The sequence below is a fragment of the Carettochelys insculpta genome, chromosome 11 (assembly GCF_033958435.1).
Source record: "Carettochelys insculpta isolate YL-2023 chromosome 11, ASM3395843v1, whole genome shotgun sequence".
Taxonomy (NCBI): Eukaryota; Metazoa; Chordata; order Testudines; family Carettochelyidae; genus Carettochelys; species Carettochelys insculpta.
The window spans coordinates 21,894,216-21,914,357 of NC_134147.1; the positions used below are offsets into that span (position 1 = coordinate 21,894,216).

The 20,142-nt window shown below is 40.8% G+C and overlaps 1 protein-coding gene across 1 annotated transcript in view; it reads left to right on the top strand.

Moving 5' to 3' along the window:
- Positions 1-3,961: 3,961 nt before the first annotated feature.
- The window catches only part of CACNA1D (calcium voltage-gated channel subunit alpha1 D), a 354,295-nt gene continuing 338,114 nt past the window's right edge, over positions 3,962-20,142 (top strand). The window contains exons 1-3 of the mRNA XM_075006076.1: positions 3,962-4,041; positions 6,228-6,546; positions 10,141-10,246. Coding sequence (XP_074862177.1) covers positions 4,011-4,041; positions 6,228-6,546; positions 10,141-10,246 — 456 coding nt within the window. The 5' untranslated portion in view covers positions 3,962-4,010. The remainder of the gene's footprint in view (positions 4,042-6,227; positions 6,547-10,140; positions 10,247-20,142) is intronic.

The following is a 20,142-nucleotide window of genomic DNA, read 5'->3' on the forward strand; positions in this document are numbered from 1 at the left end:
GTGGACACCCCGCTGGTTTTGTCGACAAGCTTCTCTAGTGTAGACATAGCCTATGAGACTAGAAATAGTTTTTCAGAAAACAACAAGCAAAATATGTAGCTAAAATTCTATAAAATCTTCGAATGAAATATGACATAGACCAGTAAAAGACAAATCCTGCAAGCAAAGGACACAGGCCTTACTTCTGCAGAGTCCTTACTCATGCAGATACACCTTATGTACACAAGTAGCTATAAAGGAAAGAATGCATTAATTTTAGCTAGCCTTTTGCATGCGGAAAATTATTTGATTTTGAAGAATTAGTCAAATTTTTTAAACTCCCTGTAGGATATGAAATTAGATTCTCCTACATAGTTCCCAAACACCTTTCAGTTCGATATATTTGTCTCTTCTTCCTGCTCTAAATTGTTGAGGAGTGTTACCGGGGACTGTTAAAGAAGAGCTGCATGTCACTGCAGAGGTGGCCCAAGCGGTACAGATGATTAAGTCACCCTCCATTTGTGCACAAGTGTGCAGAAAAAGGAAAACAAGTAAATATTTTGGAGACTGTTTTAAAAAACCTAGATACTATTCCAGTGGAACAAATTTGTGTGCATTCCAACTAACCAAATCCTGAGATGGAAGGCAATCTGGTACTTAACTCAACAGATCTCTCTTGTTGCATGAATGGTGTGTATCTCCACACTATTCTTTCCCATTCCTCTTTCATGGCTCCATGACTCCCTCACTATGGTTCTAGCAGGGGAAGAGGTACAGATACTTGGAAGAGAAGTTACTTTTGAAAATCAGTTTTGATGCAGCAAACTCCATGGTGTATAGTATAGTGATAACAAGTATAAATATATTGGTAGCCTGACCTTCACCCCTTTAAACTATAAAGGGAAACACTTGGTCTCATAAATACAATATTTAATATTGCCAACATGAACACACTGAAATTTAATTTCTGGTAGGAGCTGTTTATATTCATAATCTCATCATTTACTACTTTAGCCAATAAACATTCTAAAACATCAATTTAATTGCTGCATATTTTATTCATGAGAAGTAAACAAAGTAAAAATGATATAATAAAATAAAGCAATGTTAGTGAAATAATTAAAGACACTACAGTGTAGTAAAGAGACAGGAAATAACTCCTTAGCAAAATTCATGACTTTTCCAGTAACTATTATATATCAACTCATTCAGTATCTGCAGACATTTCATATAGGCTGTCTACACTACGAAATAGTTTCTTGTGCTTTGAATAATATACAGAGAATGGCAACAATATATTTAGTAAAAATGACATTTTGATTTTCATACTAGACTGGACATTTGATCTGCTGATTGGGCCCACATCAGCTTGATCAGGCCAACTGAAGTCAATACAACCAGAAATGTTTATTTCAAGGATCCAAGTGGGAGTCCTTTACTAGAGAGTATTGGTGTCCATTGTTAGGACCAAGCAACTAGGGAAAGCACTGGTAAGGCACAAAGCCAGGAATTTAATGAACACTTGCAAAGTGGAAGGCTAAAGGTAGGGTTGGTTTATTGGTTGCTCTTTTGGTTGGCTCTAGGCCCATTGTAGATTTTAGGGTAAATTTTTCAAACTTACTTAAGTGGCTTAGACGCATAAGCCACATTTTCAGATGTAAAATAGCTACCTTAGGCTAGATTTACAAAGATATTTAGGCATCCACAGATGCAGATAGGCATCAAGTGATATTTACAAAAGAACCTACATGGGGTTAACTGCCCTGTCCTTGGCCTCAGAAGTGCCAAGAAGCTGGTCAATTGTCTCCGTTTTACATCCAACACTCCTGTTAATATACCCCAGAATGTGCCTGCTTTTTCCACAACTGCCTCACATTGGTGATTCATCAGTTTGTAATCTACTATTACCCCAGAACTTTTTCAGCAATACTATAGCATAGTCAATTGGTCTCCATTCTGTAGTTGTGCACTGGAGTTTTCTTTTCTAAGTGTAGTGCTGTTCTCTTGTCTCTACTGAATTCTATCTTGTTGATTTCAGACAAATTCTCCAATTTGTCAAGGTCATTTGTATTTTAACCCTGTTCTCCAAAATGCTTGCAACTTTTCCTAGTGCAGTATCCTCAAATTTTATACACATAATCACCACTCATGTTTCTGAGTCATGAACTGGAATATTGAATAGTTTGATACCCAGTGCTAATCCCTGCAGGACTCCACTAGCTACACCCTCCCAGTCTGTTAGAGAACCATTGATGACTAGTCTTTGAGTATGGTCTGAGCCATCCTTAACTGGTCGAGAGGTGAAAGACATAGGAGATAATTTTAGAGAAAGGAACAAGACTGGAAATGGATATAGCAATAAGGATTGAGGATGGATGTAGAGATGACAAAAAGGCTAAAGTATTGTACAGTAAGGGTGGCAGATAGAAATGGGGAATGAATATAGAGATGGGGAAGAAGAGAAGGGGTTGTGGCCAGTGGACATAGATGTGATTGTGAATAGGGATAGAGTATTCTGGTAATGGACAAGCCTGCTGACAGGAGGGGCAAAGGGGCAGAGCCCCAGGCCTTTAAAATCACTGCTGGAGCACTGTACAGCACACTCCAGGAAACACTGAGGGCTGGGGGTGGTGTGTGCTGCGGTCTGGGTGACAACGAGGGCTGGCTGCCTCAGCCCTGCCTCTTCCTCCTGAGCCCCCACTGCTTCTAGGGGTGCAGAGCAGCCCTCCCACCCCCTGCCTTCCCCAGGAGTCCAGCAAGGCTGTTCACCTTGCTGGTAATGGGTATGAGTGGTTGATGCTAAAGCAATAGAACTATATTGGTTGCTATGGAAAAGAAAGGGGATGAATATCTGCTCCTCTGGCTGGGGCAGACCATGGGTGAAGAGATGGAGAGGGAAGATAGGATGACTGAATGAAGCTAGGCATGACTCCAGAGAGAAGTAGATGACAGTGAAGGATTGATTCTGTAACCTGTGCCTGGGGCAGGCTGTGGGTATGGGTCATAGGATGTGGGGAAGAGTGTGTGGGACAGGACTTGGCTACAACCAGAGGATGGGATATGTGGACTGTGAGAAGGGTTGGAATAAAGCTGGGGTGTGAAGGTTTGGGGCAGAGGTTGTGTTTAGCTGGGTGTGAGTGTGTGGCACAAGCTGGATCTATGACTGGGGGTGTGAATGTATGGGGCAGGCAGAGCTTGGGTTTACCTGAGGGAGTGAGTATGTGGGGGAAGTTAGGGATATGGCTGGAGAAGTGTGAATGTGTGGGGCAGGGGCTGTGTTTAGCTGAAGGAGGGAGTGTGGGGGGCAGAGCCAGAGTACAGTTCGGGTGTGTGAACTGTAGCGCACGCTCTGAGTGTAGCTGAGGGAGGAAGAGTGTGGGGTGGGGCAAAGATATGGCTGGGCGAGAATGTGTGGGGCTTTAGCTGAAGGAGAGTGTGGAGCAGGGCAATGATATGGCTGTGGGGAGAATATGTGGGTCAGCCTCTGGGTTTAGCGGAGGGAGGGAGCGTGAAGGGCAGAGCCAGGTCATGGGGGCGGTGGCGGGCAGGTCTGGGGAATGCGAGGCTGTGGCTGGTGAACGGCGCTGACACGGGGGCGGCGGGAAGGGACCCCCACCCCGAGCCGGCTAGCGAGGGGTTAAGCAGGCCGGCGCGGTTCTATTTGCGGAGGCTGCAGCTCTGGGCCGATTAGCGCGCGGAGCCGCGGGTGGCGGCAGTGAGGGAGTTAACCCAGTGGCGGCGGCGGGGGAGAGCAGCCGCCGCCGCCGGGTTGCTAGGGCTGGAGAGATCCCGTGTCACCCGGATGTGAGTGTCATGTTGGCCCCAACTGGAAGGGATTTGGCAGCGGCAGAGAAGCAGCAGCAGCAGCAGCAGCCGCGGCAGCAGGAGCAGCCCCGCGCCTAACAGTAGCCGCTGCCATGGGGGTCGGATAGGGGGGAGCGCAGAGGGCAGCAGGCGCCGCCTGGCGTGGAGGTGGGCTGGGAGCGGCGCTCGCTTTTCTTCCGCGCTTAGCCCCGCACCAAGTGGGAAGAATGCCCCAGCAGCAGGAGCAGCCCCCGGACGGTAAGAGCCGGTGTCCCCGGCAGGGCAGCAGCGGGTCCGAGGGAGGTGGAGATGGGGCGGCATGGGGCCGGGGCTTTGGGCTGGAGAAGGGCTGCGGCGGGTTAAGGCTGGGGCAGAGCGACGGGGCTTTGGAAGGGATCGAGGATGTGGGAGATGAGCCGGGCCGCTGCTCGCCGCGCGTGGCCAGCCGGGGAGCGGGGTTCGTTTCTGCACCGCCTCCCTCTGCCGCCCCCAGGCCGTACCCCGCTGGCCGGGCTGCGGGAGGCAGGCAGGCAGGGCTCGTGCCGGTCTCGCTCTCCGCGCGTGGCAGAACCTGGCGGGGAACGCAGCTCCCTGGGGGCGCGTGCGGGGGCAGGCGAGGGGTTGCTACCCAGCCGGCTCTGGCGTCGTTGCTTCCAGCCCACACTCCCCCCGGCGCTGCTGCCAGCAGCGCCCGGAGGGACGACACATGGGGCGCGCGTGTGTTAATCTCCTTTGCAAACAGGCTCAGGCGCTGCTGCTTCCTCCCGGGCTGGGGTTCAATGGTTCATCCCTCCTGACATTAACAGCTAGTTTGGGTTTGGGGCCGGGCTGGAGGCCAGAAGCGGCCCTAGGGCTCCCCGGGTGGCCCCTGACTCTTGGGCTTTATTTCACTTCCAGAGCTTGATTTAAAGGGGCTTGTGCCCAGCCCCATTTTATGGCATCCCAGAAGCGGGGGAGGCGGCGTGCGTGTGGGTGGGTGTGCGAGGGGCGATGTAGGGGCATTAGGAAATGAAAAAATAATTGGGAAATTACTGGGAAAATGAGGCAGGTGAAACTGTGAGTGTCAAACTGCAGCCGGAGGCAGGCACTCTCCCTTGTGTAGCCTAGCAATGGTCCCAGCTGTTGGTGTGCCAGAGCTGTGAGATTGGCACCTCCTCCCACTCACCCCCTTCTCTTGTGTGGGATCATTCAGGGAGGAGATCCACCGGGGCGGAAGATAGTGGAGGCTAGACCCAGGCGTGACCTCTTCCCAGCTGCCCGCCCAGGGAGCCATTTTCATATTACCCCAGCTTCCCTCCTCACCTCACTCCCCATGCCCATCTCTCCCCTGCCACACGCAGCAGCACCAAGTTGAGCAAGGAGAGAAGCAGCAGCTGAGGCCTGATCTTATTTGCATTCCCATCCTATCCACACTGGAAGGGTTTTTAGTGCGTGGTTGGGAAGATGGTGGTGTTGCCTTTGCAAGTGGAACTTTTATCTGTTTAATGTCAGGTGAACAATCTTCGGGCAATATTTCTACTTCATGCCCTGGCAGACCTGCCTCAGTGTCATTCTCTGTCCTCATTGCTAGCATGTATCCTATCATTTTCTATCTCAGAGATCTTCAAGTTTTGAGTTTACTTGGGGGGTGGGGAGAGAGCATCTGGCTTTTTTACAGGTGACATTGGTACTAGACTTTACTGCTGCAGCTGAGGAGCTTGCAGGACAAAGATCCTAGCAGTGTGGGGCTGTTTTGCCTTCTTGGTTGACCACTTAGATGAGAGTGTTTCAAGGGGTCATTAGTTGAATTTGTAGTTTATTTTCCCTTTGAAAGGTTTTGAAAGGTTTTCAGTATGTTAATTTACAATGTGGAGGATACTGACTTTATGGAAGGGTTTATCATCAAAGCTATTGAAATGTAATGGGAGGGAAATGTCCATATAGTTTCCTTTTTTTAAGAATGTAGAAAGGTGAAGGATTTAACTTGGACAAGAATATTTTTAATTTGTATGGTGTATAAGTTGATTATTCTTTATAAAATAAATTATTCAAAATATTCTGAACTATCAGATTTTTGTTTGACCAAAAGGGGGCAGGTGGGAAAATAGTGAATACAGTGGTGTTTTAGTAAAGTCACTCACATAAAAAAGATAGGATTTGCTAGATGTAAATATGATGATGTGTAAGCTGTCATCTAGTTTGGAAAACTCCAGTAAAATGCTTCAAGTGAAATAGTCAAAATGAACAGTGTTGTCAGCACACATCTTGAATGACCTATTAAACTGATGTTTATAATACTGATTCCTATACTTTTCTTATGGCGGAAGGAGTCTGTGTGCTCGTGTGGTTGTGTGGAAGGCCTCAAGAATTTTTTAAATACATCCACCCTTTTTATCAAGAATATTTTGTTTATATTTGAATGTAGAAAACCTAAGACTAAATGACTTTTTTTTTTCCTCCTGCAGAGGCAAACTATGCAAGTAGCACCAGAATTCCTGTCCCTGGTGACGGATCAACGGTTAAGTCAAACAGTTCAGCACCATCCAAGCCAACTGTTCTATCTTGGCAAGCTGCAATTGATGCTGCTAGACAAGCCAAGGCTGCCCAAACTATGAGCACGACCACATCCCAACCTGTAGGATCTCTGTCCCAAAGAAAACGCCAGCAATATGCCAAGAGCAAAAAACAGGGTAATACATCTAACAGTCGGCCACCCCGTGCCCTTTTCTGTTTATCCCTCAATAACCCAATACGAAGAGCCTGCATAAGTCTAGTAGAATGGAAGTATCCTTTTGATGCAGTTCTGTTTTTACCATCTGTTCTTCCAGTTTTCCAAATATGTTGAAGAGATTGTCTAGGCTAGCACAATAATAATAATAATAATAATAATAATAATAATGCGAAGAGGCCTTGGAATAGGAGCATGTAGTATGTAAGTTCTTTTGTTGCAAATTTAGGTTGTATTGGATTTCAAGTGACATTTAAAACTTTATTTGTAATAAATAACAGCCTCACAGCCTTTAAATTTTTTAAAAAATATAAAATTAATTTTCATGTACTCATATGTGCAGGTACAAAAATAATTGGCTTAAACAGTGTATTATAATGTTTTAGGGTTTGGTTTCTCTTTTATAGTTATGACATATGTTAAAATAATAGCCTTCCTGGCAATGGAAGCAATTTTAAGTGTTCAGGAGATAATACATATCAATGCAGTTGACTGTACATGTGTAATCCATTGAAGTTAATGGTATTTACATATTTTAAGTTCTTACTCATCAAAATTAGACTATATCCCTTAATATAGGTCCTCATTACATGGAAAATAATTTCTCTAAGACTATGTCTACATCTGCCTCCAACTTTCAAAGGGGCATGGTAATCAGAGTGATGGGAGATTACTAATGAAGTGCTGTGATGCATATGCAGCACTTCATTAGGCGAATTCTCTCACACGACAACTTCAAAGTGCTGGCATGCCATGGCGTACTTCGAAGTGTGTTCACTCCCCAAAAGTTTCTTGGCTGAGTAGAGAATAAGAGAATTTTGAGTGTTGGGGAAATAATTTTGGGGAGTCAAAGCACTTCAGAGTGCCTGCAGCTGCATGGCATGCTGGCACTTCAAAGTTGCCACGGGGGAGAATTTGCCTAATGAAGTGCTGCATATGCATTGCAGCACTTTATCAGTAACCTCCCATCACCCTGATTACCATGCCCCCTTTGAAGTTGGGGGCAGGTGTAGACATAGCCTAATTAAAATAAATGTCTGAAACAAAAATGTACAGAGTTGAACAGGGTAGCAGGTTTGGTATGTTCCCCTACCTATTTTGCCCTGGGAAAAACACTCTCAAATCACTTGGTCCTTAGAGAATATTCTGAACATGTCCTTGTAAAATATACTTATATTAGTTATAGATTTTTAAATTGAATAAATTTCTAATTCACTTTGTCTCAGGCTGACTGATGCATCTTGCAGTTCAGTAGCTCCTTCCCTCCTCTCCAACCATGAGGAGTTGTTACTTCTCTGTTGAAGCCATGATAACTTCTCTTATTCCCTACTCCCTCTCCTGCTGCCCCCTCCACATTCTTTCCTTTACTTCAGATCCGTCCATCAAATCCCCGGGTTGTAACCAGGATCATTCTGATGAAGGAAGACATGATGGGACAACACCCGTTAATGCTTCTTTATAATTGGCAAATGAATAATTGCTTGAGTAATATGAAGTATTTCCTTTCCACAGACCATTGCCCTGTAAATCTCCCAAGGCTGTTTGCTCTAGGAGCAAGAAGTCAAGTCTAGATTTTCCTCATGGCACTTTTCTGCATTACCACTAGACCCAGTGAGCCAGGTATAAAAGTCCTTTCAAAATATTGCTCACCTCATGGAGAAATAGGGAGACAGGAGAGTCACTCTGAGCACATAAAAGTAGTTTGCAATAAATGAGTCAGCTGAACTTCTAAGGCATGTTGACAGCCAAAACATATTATTTGGGTATGCTCCCTATATAGTCACAGATGAGAGAGCAGAGTTGCTAGCCTATATTCACAATGCCTTGTATGTTTTTTTGGTGGTGGTGGTTGTTTTTTTCTTCCTTCAGTGGTGGAGGATTGTGACTGGGATTTTAAAACTTCTCTTGGAGAGTTGATAATTTTTAGTTTGTTTGTTTGTTTTTGTAAATCTCAACATTTTAAAACAGAAAATGTCATTTCCTGGGGAGTGCATAAAAATTTGGCCTTTTAATCTAGATAATTTCCCTTTGCCAGCAAATGACTGGTAGCAAGTAAATTGTTAAATGCCAGAATAAATGTACTACTTCAAACAATCCCTTCAGTCTGAGAGCAGTTTCTATAAAAGATTTCACAGTGCTTAGTACTACACTTTTTATACACATGTTCTTTTGAGTTATTTTTAAAGATAATTTAATTAAAATTAAATTTAGTGGGTCAGATATTGCTCTCATTTACACTGGCATAAAGTACAAGAAACTCCTGTGAGTTGGTCTCTGTTGGGCTGAGTTCAACTCTGTTAAATACCTCTGGATTCAGAGAACAATAACCGAGAGCAGAATTTGGGCCCAATAGCTCTACATCTTAAAGCAAAGTTGTAATTTATTAAAATGTAAATTGATACCTCTACTCATTTCATTTAGGAAGAAAATGAAGATTAAGATAGAGACATAGGTTCTTACTTTGTATGTTGAGATCCACAGTACATAAAATAGCAACCATCAATGGGAGTTGTGAACATAAAGTATGTGATTCAGGATGCATGAATTTTCTCTTGTGGCTTGATGTGGTTTTAAGTTATGCCTTGTGCTGCCTCTCTGCACAGCATTAAATTTCATTCAGTGAGGTTATATCTCTAAGGCAGTTAAGATAATTTTTAGTATACTGCCTGTGATGAGTATGCAAAACTCCCCCAGATAAAAATCAAGGAGAGTTGGGCATGGAGTTAAGAATGCTATACATATGTAAATAAATAAAAGTTAAATATCCTTCTTTTCTACCCAAATTCAGTGCACAGGCAGGATAAATGAGGTATGAGCTTCAAAGAGGTTTTTTTTTTTTTCCCCACCTGGGGGAAGAGGAATCCCAGAATTCCCAGTGGGAGTTGGATTGGCTATTTGCTGTTGGTTTTCCAGCGTTGGACAAGGGTAGTAGTGTAATTCCTGCATGTCCTCCGTCTACACTGAAGTCTGTAGCCACTGGGTCTGTGTAATTGCAGAGCAAGTGACCATGTCCCTTATTCCTGCTTATCTAAATCCTTATCTCCATGCTCTGACTGAAGCAGACTGGATGCAGAATGCAGTTGTTACAGACTAGCGAGATGGGTGCAGAGCCTTCATGCGTATTCACACCTCAGCTTTCCAGTCCCTCACACTGCAAAACTGCTGATGCTCTGTTTCCCTGGGGACCTACCTCATCCCATACTACAATCTTCACCCTGTGTGATTTATTCTCACATTGATGTATTCATATAGTTTCCTTTAATGTTAATGGCAGGTACGTGTGCATAGATTTGTAAGTGTACTTCATAATCCAGTGGCCAGCTTATTGATTTAATATTATTGTGTGATTAGATTTATATATACACATTTAGTATAAAATACTGTGTGGCAGAATTAAAGTGGATATACTCCTTGTCATAAAAGAAGAGAGGGCATTTCAATGTCATTATGATCAAAAACAATAAGGTATGGTGATATAATTGATGCTGAGGAAGAATTGGTTGTCAGTCATCACTCAAAAGATTATCATGAAAAAATCAGACATTTTAAAAATAAGATGTAAGTGCAAGAAGTGGAAATCCAGAGCAGAATGAGATTGCTGATGTGCAGATAATCAAAGTCTGTATATTCCTTAAAATGACTTTTTTCAGACCATTTGACATATTTATACTGCTGTCTATTTTTGCCAATTGTGTGGCCTTAGCTGTTTACATCCCATTCCCAGAAGATGATTCTAATTCAACTAATCATAACTTGGTAAGTTCTTTGATTTTCTTTCTGTAGTTGTGTTGGTTTTATATACTTTGACAATTAACTGTTAGTATAAGGGAGCACTTGTTAGTATGGGATTTAATTAGAAAAAATGGTATTTAGTGGTACTCTGAAACAAAATTTATTTGAAATATTTCATTGTTTTAGCTGTCACTTTCACTGTGTGTATTGTAATATCTGCTGTTAAAAGAGAATTGACAAAAATTATAATTTGAGGGCAATTCATGTTGAAAATAGTGATGCAAATAAAAAATGTACTTTATCTCTGACTGTTGTTTAGATTAAAATTACTCTACTTGTTTTTGCTCTTTAGTTTTCTGAAATCAGTCCTCTCAAAGTCATGCTTCTTGGTATTAGGCTCATATATTTTAAGATTTTAATGCTAAATTCTTAGGTATATTTTTAGGGTTTGTATTAGTTGAGGTTTTTCTTTATAATAAACTTGTCCAAGACAAGAATTTATACAATGGACGTTGTTGTATGGTTGTTATATAATTGGAACATTGCCTTCATGGAAAATGATGAAATGTTGTAAGGGGGAGGTATTGCTTTAATGAAGACATTCTAAAGGAAGGTTTATGTACTTTAGAGCTGAGCTTTAAAGAGACTGCTGTTGCTATAACAGAGATTTTTAACCTAGGCTGCAATGTGCAAAGTGTGTCATGTGCAGCAGAGTATATCTAATAATTTACCAGTGTTATATTTTATTAATTGTATTTAGAAATATATATTAATAATTTTAACTTGCAATTTAATTTCAGGAATATATTTTTATGATACCATTTATAACACTTATTGTATCCAATATTAATACTGGATTGCATTGGAATAATTAAATTGTTTATAGTGAATAATATCTTTAACATTTTTATATATTTAAAAAGTTGGAAGAGTTCGTAGGTCCTGCCTGTGCAGTCTTTGCGCACTCAAAATCCTTATGGGAGATTTGGGTGTGTAAAAGAAAAACAAAATTTGCCAACAATCCCTCTCCCCCACCTGAACCAGACAAGAAACAATAGCAACAAAACAAGATTGGATGCAAACTAGTAAACAGATAATGTGGGATTATATTTGTTTGGAAAATCTGGGTTAATGCATAGCCTTATGTGAATGAAGTCATTTTTTCAGGTTACAATTGATAACCTTGTTTATTTACTATAGAAAGTATTTACTAAAAAAGGTAATTCTTATACATTGACCCATTTTGCATATACTTTGTTTACCAAGGATATAAGATTAAAGAAATAGACAAAATGTAAACATTTGCAAAAGGCAGATTAATTCAGGTCAATGTAAAGAACAGTTATGCAGCTGTCAATCAACAATCTGTTTTTTTCCCTTGAGAAATTCAGGGCAGAAATCTCCATAACTGTCAGTCTATCATAAGGACTCTCTTAATAACTAACTTCCTAAAGCACAACGTGAGCAAAAGTAAAATATCTGTTTGTGTCAGAGGCTACTAATTTTATATAATTTGGTGGGTTTTTAAGCAATAGTTTTTACAAAAGCTGAACTCAAATCTTTCTGACCTAATTTTACAATGTGTCAATATTTAGGATTAAAGTGTGTGCATATTCCTTTCCATCTTTTTAAAAAATATTTATAGCAATATTAAGCAGAAATAAATTATAATATTTTATACGATATTAGCATTCATTGTTAGCATTTTAAAGAGGCCTTTTTTAACTCCTTCAATATGCATCAACAAATTCTACATCTTGATCACTCTCCTATTCACATTCTGCTCTGTGTTGTATTAGTATAAATTCTGAGCAATTCTAGAGCAGAATTTAATCTAGTGTTTTTCTTTTCACATTATTTTTTGGTACTGGAGCAGAATAAGCCAAACGAAAGGGAAAGTTCATAATGGTAGCTGTATCATAAAATGGATTGGCTCATATTTTTCTGTGAAATCCTGTATCTATTGGCACTGTTGTCCAGTGTAGCCCCTATTTCTCCTGTAAATCTGGGTGGAGGCAAAGTACAGGACCAGCATGTAGGTGTCTTCCTGGAAATCATCTAGGCTCACACGAGAACTTGCCAGGAAGGATGGCTACTGCCTGACAGCTTCTTCCTGTCCTATGGATCCTAAATTCATTGATGTCAGATAGAAGGGGTTCTGTGGTATTATGGAAGAAGTAGAATTTGTTATAGAACTGTTATTCCCCACTTCTTCAACTGTGTTTGAGTTCTGCCAGGTTCTGCTCCTCTTTGCTCATGTTAATCTGATATTCTAATGGAAAAACTGTATTTGGTCGGGGTGTCTATCCTAATATCTCATATCTTTTGAATTATCTATAAACATAATCAACACAACAAAAAACAAAATAGACACATCAGTAAAAAAGCAGTCATTTAAAATATGAGGAACTTCTGAAGATAGATTGTATAGTCTAAATTTGTATAACATTTGAAAGTAGAGAACTGGGTTGTCAGCCAGTGTAAATCAGCATTACCCCACTGAGTTAAATGAAATGACACCAGCTGAGAATTGGTTATAGTTGCAAAATTTATATACATAAAAATGCAAACACATCAAACACATATGCTTATGGCTGTGAAGCTGAAAACCTGGATAGGAGCCTGGAGAAGGGTAACATTTGTTGAGGATGGAGGAAACAGAGGTGATGCAGTGGTCAATGGGGATCTGGAAAAGGAGTCTGTCCCAGATGAGTGATAGGGCCTGTACATCTCAGGAGGTAATCAGGAGAGGTGTTCTCCTCCTGCGGGCTTTGGAAAGTCTGCGGCAGAGCCTTCTATCGATTCTGGACATGGAGAATAGATGTTCTGTGAGTTTTCAGGGGTCCACAGTAGAAGAGTTTCTTTCTCGCAGCTTCCCAAGATGCAGTCAGGTGCTTGAGAAGACAAATTCTGAGAGTAAATCCTTGCTTATAGCGTGGTCAGAGAAATACTAGATCACACAACTGGCTGAGCTATTGGTGAGTCCCTTTGATGAAGGATAGTTTTTCAGTTCTCTACTGCTGACTTCACTTACGAACATATTTTGGGCAACTCATTCTCCAGTGAAAACAGTCAACACAAAATCAATCACACATCACAGTATTCATTATAAAATATATTTTATGACAAATTAATTTGATTACAAATATACGATAAACATCAGAAGCTGGGAATGAATGACGGGATGGATTACTTGATGTTTACCTGTTTTGATCATTCTTTCTTGGGCATGTGACAGTGGCCACTGTTGGAAGACGAACTACTGGGCTAAATAGATTTATGGCTATTTTTATGTTCTTATCACAGGGCAAGTAGAAATGGATATGACTTAACAGTATTAATGGCTTAAATATATAAATATTAATGAACTTTTAAAGAAGCTTATGTCTTAGATTTTGGAAATTAGTTGAGTGAAGCAATTTTCCACTCTTAAGCTTCAGGAAGTTATTTTCTAGAGGGATTTGCACCATTTTTATGGTAACGGTGTCGCGATTTAAGAAAAATGCAAATGGACAAGTTTTGAGAATGAGAGGATTGCTCATTATCTATGCACACTCAGCTACGTGTGTCTGCTGAAACAGCTATCAAAGGTGTCAGTGGTGGGGGTTATGGATTTTGTGATATGGCCACCTGCCAAATGTGAAATAAATTGTAAAGAGCTAACACATTCAGTAAATCAAAGGGAAAAAGGGAAGGTTGTGTAGTAGTAGTAGTGGCTTTAAGCCCAGCGCTCCCCCTCCTCACTGTGAAGGAATACCTCAGGTTTCTTTCCCTTATGCTGTGGCTGTTTCTACACTACATCAATCCTTCGAAAGAAGTTCTTCTGGAAGAGATATTCCAGAAAAACTTCTTTTGACAGAGGGCATTCACACACAAAAAGGCAGCTCAAAAGATCAGTCTGCTCTTTTGATAAAGGGTGTTCACACAGCCCGTGCTCTTTTGAAAGAATGAGCCAGGGATTGAAAAGTTCAGCACCACGAGGACTGCTCTTTCAAAAGAATGGCCCGTGGAGCATGTACACATACTGTTTTTCAAAAGAATCTTGCAGAACAATGCATTCTTCCTCATCTGGAAGAGGAGGAGGGCTGGTGGAGAAAAGGCTGTGTTCTTTCGATTTCAGATCGAAAGAAAGCATTTTGTGTGTAGATGCTCTGCATTTTTTTAAAGGCCTGGCTTTTCTGAAAAAACTTGCTCATGTAGATGGGGCCTGTGGGAGAGTCCAATCTTATGAACCTCCTTGGTTGATAGCCATATACTAATTATAAACTCCCCATCAATGACTGCTATGATGAGTTCAGTGCACTCCTCTGTGTATATTGCTCTCTTCATTCTCTCTTTTTTCTCTTCTCCTGAGTGGGGAAAAAGGACACTTCTGCTGTTTCCTTTTTCCCGAGCTTTTGGGACTGGGAAGCTATCATGGCCATGGTTTTCTAATAGGGTTCTCTTGATGGTGTTTCCCATCCCTTTAGATATTCATACTTCGCTGCTTTCTAGACCTGAAGGACATAAAAGAAAGAAGAGAGCAATATATTTTAGGTAAAGCAGGTAGTGGAGAATTAAATTGTTGAGTAGTGCTGCGTTTGGCTGCTCACCAACCTGACAGTCTTGCATTGAGCACATATATGCATGTTTGAGCCTTTTATAAAATTCTTCCTTCCTCTGACAGAGCCACTTTGTTGTATGCCAGTCGGGGGGATGTCTCCTCTAACTGAATGGAGCTAAGTGCTCATGTTTGTCTGACCTGCCTGAAATGTACTGCAGCTCATTCTTGCAATGACAAATTATGTTTTTGAACCAAATCATGAAGTCTTTGTTCTGTTTTTAAACAATCCTAACTCAGTGAAAACTCCCACTGATTGAGCAAAAACTGAAAACCTAATATTCAGTTTGGCCTTCCTTATTTTCTAGTTGATGCAAACAATTCCTATTGAATTCAGAGGGAATTGTTGCTATCCTGTTGCAGGATCTGATCTATTCTGGGATGAAATGTTTAAGCATAAGGTTTCTAATTCATTCAGACTTGAAAGTGATTTCTTTCTTCTTCCCTGTGGGGCCCCAAGTGGCTTGAGTCTTCTGAGTGCCTGAATCAGCTCTTCTTTTAGCACTGTCTGCTGTCAGTGGCTGCTATGAGGCAGTGTTTCTAGTCAGATGGATTGCCTCCCTTTTTCTTTTGTTTTCTCTTTTTAGTTTTTATGCCCTTCTGTATTATGTTACTTCCCTGCAATGTTTCTTTCTTTGTGCTTCACACTACAGTTCATTTCTTGATATCTCTTGTCTCTGCCTTATCACTTGCCTCTGTTTCTCCTCTTCTTCCCGTTTGCCTTATCCTCCTCGTCACCCCTCTGCATCATCTTCTCTTCCTCCTTCCTGCTTACCCCTGCTTTGTCCTCCCTGCACCTTGCGTTCCCTCAGTGACATGGCAACTTCCTTATCTTGTTTGGGGCAGTGCTTCTCTATGATTAGTGTGCTTTTCTTCTTGCTCTGCAACGTGCAGGCCCGTTACTGTGAGTAAGTCTACATTTTTGACACTGTGCAGGGATTCCTCTGAAGCTGTTTTTGTTGTTCTCTTTCCTGGGAATAAGATAGGAGTAATAAAAATGAACCTTCACTGAGCCACTTAATACTAGTCTCAAGGAATCTGGACTTTGCTTATGCTAGACTGGATGGCGCCTCCTGTATTTAAACCCTCCACATTGTTTAGTGCAGTGTTTCCCAAACTTGAAACGTTTGCACACGCTTTCGGGACACCAGCCATATCAACGTACCCCTCCTCTCTCAGTGCCATCTCAGTGCTTATCTCCTGATTTTTAGTAATTTATAATCTGCCGTGTACCCTTTGAAATCCTTTTGCGTACCACCAGTGATATGCGTACCACACTTTGGGAAACACTGGTTTAGTGGTAACAGAGAGAAAGCCGTGCTAGTCTATATGCTATCAAAACACAAAAGCAGTAAAGTAGCACTTTAAAGACTAAAAAAATAATTTATTAGGTAAGCTTTCGTGGGACAGACCCACAAAAAAACCCACTGGTTTAGTGGGATTGCTTTCTTCAGGAAAGAAGTGGTGAGGGCCACTCAAGAATCTCAAGGATTGTTAGGGCTTCCCATGAATTATAACAGATCACCAGGTGGTAGAGCTGCCTGTGCTGAAGTCCTGTATCTGTGAATTAACTCTCTCCCTGGCAGCTCCAGCCACATCTGCCCCTGGAGTCTTCTTAAAAGGAAGGGACACGACAGGAAGGAGAGTGCCTTCTAACCTCTGCTGTTTTTTTTGTGAGAATCCACATTAGGGCTGACATAGGACAGCATACACGCCCTGACGTGCAGTGCTCTTGGCAGAGCCAGTCATATCTGAACCGGCCTATCCCTGCCTTCCTCTGTAAGCGGGGGCTGGACAAGCCTGCGTGAACGCTGCTCCATTGGAAATGGCTCAGTCTCTGCCTTGTTGTTTGTGTGAAAGGAAAGAGATCCCCTTCCTGGGCAGATCTAGAAGTCACAGTTTATCTGCCATAGGCAAGCCCCTTCCCCTAGTGTGAGGTAGAAATGTCAACTCCACAATACGTTCGTTTGGAATGCAGAGGACTATACTTTGTAGACTTCATCAAATTTGTGACCAACGGGGGTGTTAGGATCCATAGCCGTATCTCACCAGTTTGCTGAAATCCTGCAAGTATATTGTTTTACCAACAAACCCTGAAAGTAATTAGTGTATACAATTATTAATTTATTAAACATTCATTTAAAAAGCCTGTGCAGATACATGTGTTTGATGGCTATTTTTTTCTGCATTATTTTAAAAAGTCATATATTACATATTTATTGTCCTTGTTATACTTTTCCTTTTGTTTCAGAGGTGTCTGTTCATCCTCACTGTCAACCCTGATGCTCCACATTATGTACATTTTTATCTCTTTGTTTCAGTATGTGCCATATGCAGATTCTCAGTTCATGCACACTCTTTAACATTAGTGCATTCTATGGCATAAAAGCCACACAACTAATCAGTATGCAGGAAAGACAATGATTGATTGGATTCTATTCAAAATAATGTCAGCTACTTAGCATACAGATAAATATGTTAGAGAAATTAAAACTTTATTACATCTAATTCTTCAATAACTTTTTAGCAAAAGTATAAAACACAGGTACTAGAGTAGTTGACTGATACTCTTTTTAATTAAGAAAATATCTATACCTTTCATTTGAAAAGGTGTTCAGAATATAAGATTCTAGCAGATTTACCCAGTGTTGCTTGAGTCCTTAACTGAAAAAAGTTTTTTTTAAAAAATGGAAAATGTGCATGCTTTATTTAAATGGTTGTATTTTTCAAAAATGGTGTTATTTTTATGAAGCTAATTTTTAAAGAGATTGTTAAAATTTGTCTATTTTAGTAATTTTTAAAAATGGGAATTCCATCAAGTGTATTTTTTTCTTCGTCTCTATAAACTCTTAACATTTGCTGTATTTTAGCAAAAAAGAGCTACAATGAATTTGGTTTCTAATACCATTTTTTTCTCATTTTCAACCCTTAAGCATTAATTTAGCTGTGCCTAAACAGAGCACTACTCCAAATTTCTCCATTTTATCTCTTTTCTTTGAGGTTTATTGAGAAGCAATCCTATTTCATCCTATTTTTCTGGCCCATCTTGGTTTAGTCTCTTTCTACGTTCATTCCATCATGTCAGTTTTGAGGACTGTACTTGATGTGGTGATTCTGTCTCTTTTCTGTTTGGTTTTATGAGAAGCAGTTCCATTCCAGGTACATCTCATTTTCCTGGCACAACCAAACATTTACAGTGCTTGAAGTTATGACAAAAAGTAGCTGTATACTGAAGTTGGTGGTTCTAGCTCTTACCATTTAGGAGGCGCTCTTGATCAACTCGACAGACAAACTCTCTCAAATATATAATAGATGCCACTTGACTTCCAGTGATATATGAATGATAATTAAAGTAAGTGAAAATGTATTTGTAGCTTGCTTTATGGCTATGTCTACACTTGCCCCGTACTTCGAAGGGGGAATGGTAATAAGGCTGATGGGAGATTACTAATGAGGTGCTTCAATACACATGCAGCACTTCATTAGGCTAATTCGCCCCCATGGCAACTTCAAAGTGTCAGACTTCGAAGTGCCAGCATGCCACGTAGTTGTGGGCACTTTGAAGTGCCCACACTATTTTGAAGTGCCTTTACTTACCAACTTCGTAGTGCCTGTGGCTACATGGCATGCCGGCACTTCAAAGTTTGACACTTCAAAGTTGCCACGTGGGAGAATTTGCCTGATGAAGTGCTCCATATGCACCACAGCACTTCATTAGTAATATCCCATCAGCCTGATTACCATGCCCCCTTCAAAGTACGGGTCAAGTGTAGACATAGTCTATGAGTACACAGAAGAGTCCAAAAGAAAGTTAGTAGTTTAATCTTAAAAATCAAATGATGGGTAATGTCTTTTTTTCCCCTCTCAGAGCAAACTTAACATCAGGTAAGCTTTGAAATCGCTCCTCACTACTTTTTTGTATGTCTAGTAGAGATAGATTTGATAAGTTTTTTTGTTGTGGTTGTCTTTTTAGTACATAGATTACTCTGGCATCTTATCTAACATAAAGAAAACACGAGGTAGCTGTTTGACTGCCAGAGCAATCTGACTTCCTTTTCTAAAAGCAATGGTAGAATGTCATTTGATCATTATAAGCAGGGATTACATGCATCAGGAAGTAACTTTTTGCAAAGCTGTAAGTATTCCTCAGTAGGAGGCTTTTCTCAAAGGGATCATTTCTAAAACATATAATTGCACTTGGGCCTGTCTTTCTATTTCAATTTCAGATATTATAACAAGGGCAAAGAGCATTATTCAACAACAATTATACACTTATTATTCTAAATTTCCTTCCCTTTTGTCTGTCTAGATCAAGGTTTATAAAATCCCACGGGGTCTGGTTCTTCACATTCCTGTATCTTGCATAGTAATTTACACTGCCACAAAAAGATGGAAATTCTGTTGTTCTGCACTGGTGACATTTTACAGCCACTCTTGCAACTTTGCACCATTCTTGTTTAATAAAGCAGATGGAAGTCTGGTTTAACAGGCTTGTTGCTTCTTTTGTGTAAAGAGAATCCCCAGGTGACAGAGTCAACATATCATATCTATAGTCTGTACTGTCTCCTTTCTCAGTCTCTGGGAAAAGAAATGTTTGTGGAAAAAAAGTGTGTGATTGGGATGCCTTTATCATCTGGCAATTTATAGCTGCTGGAATGGTCTCTTGCTCTTGTGGGCTGCTGGGATTAGTTTAGAGCAGGGGTCTGCACCCTGTGGCTCTGGAGCTTCATGCAGCTCTTTAAGAACTTCTTTGTTTCTCCTGATGCTATAATTGCAAAGTTAAAAAAAAAACCTTCTGATTATCGATAAACGATGAATGTCTAAAAGCTACACAATGAACAGCTCATATCTAAATAACAAATGATATGTGATCTTAAAACATTGACTAACTCCCCCTAGCATTGTCCAGAGGGAGAAAAGGTTTGGGAGTGAAAATCAGGAAAAAAGTAGTACAAACACACAGATGTAAAGTGTGAGGAAATAGAATATGTAAAAAGTTTGTGAATGTCCTGCAGTAAACATGTATCACATTAGAAATCATTGTGTGTGCACTGTTCTTCAAAAGGGGTTACAAAAAGTATGGTTTGGCATTATTTAATAAGGACCGTATCATATTCACCTACATTGTGGTTCTTGAATTATTGATTTTTTAATTGCATTTGAAAAAAATGGCTCTTCTTACTAGTTTTGTTGCTGACCCCTGGTTTAGAGCATCCTCAGGCTTACTGTGGTCAGGGACCAGACTCAGTGTCAGATAGGAGAAAGAGAAATGGAGAAGTTTAAAATAACTTGTACCATGGCTCTGCTTCATATGTGGCAA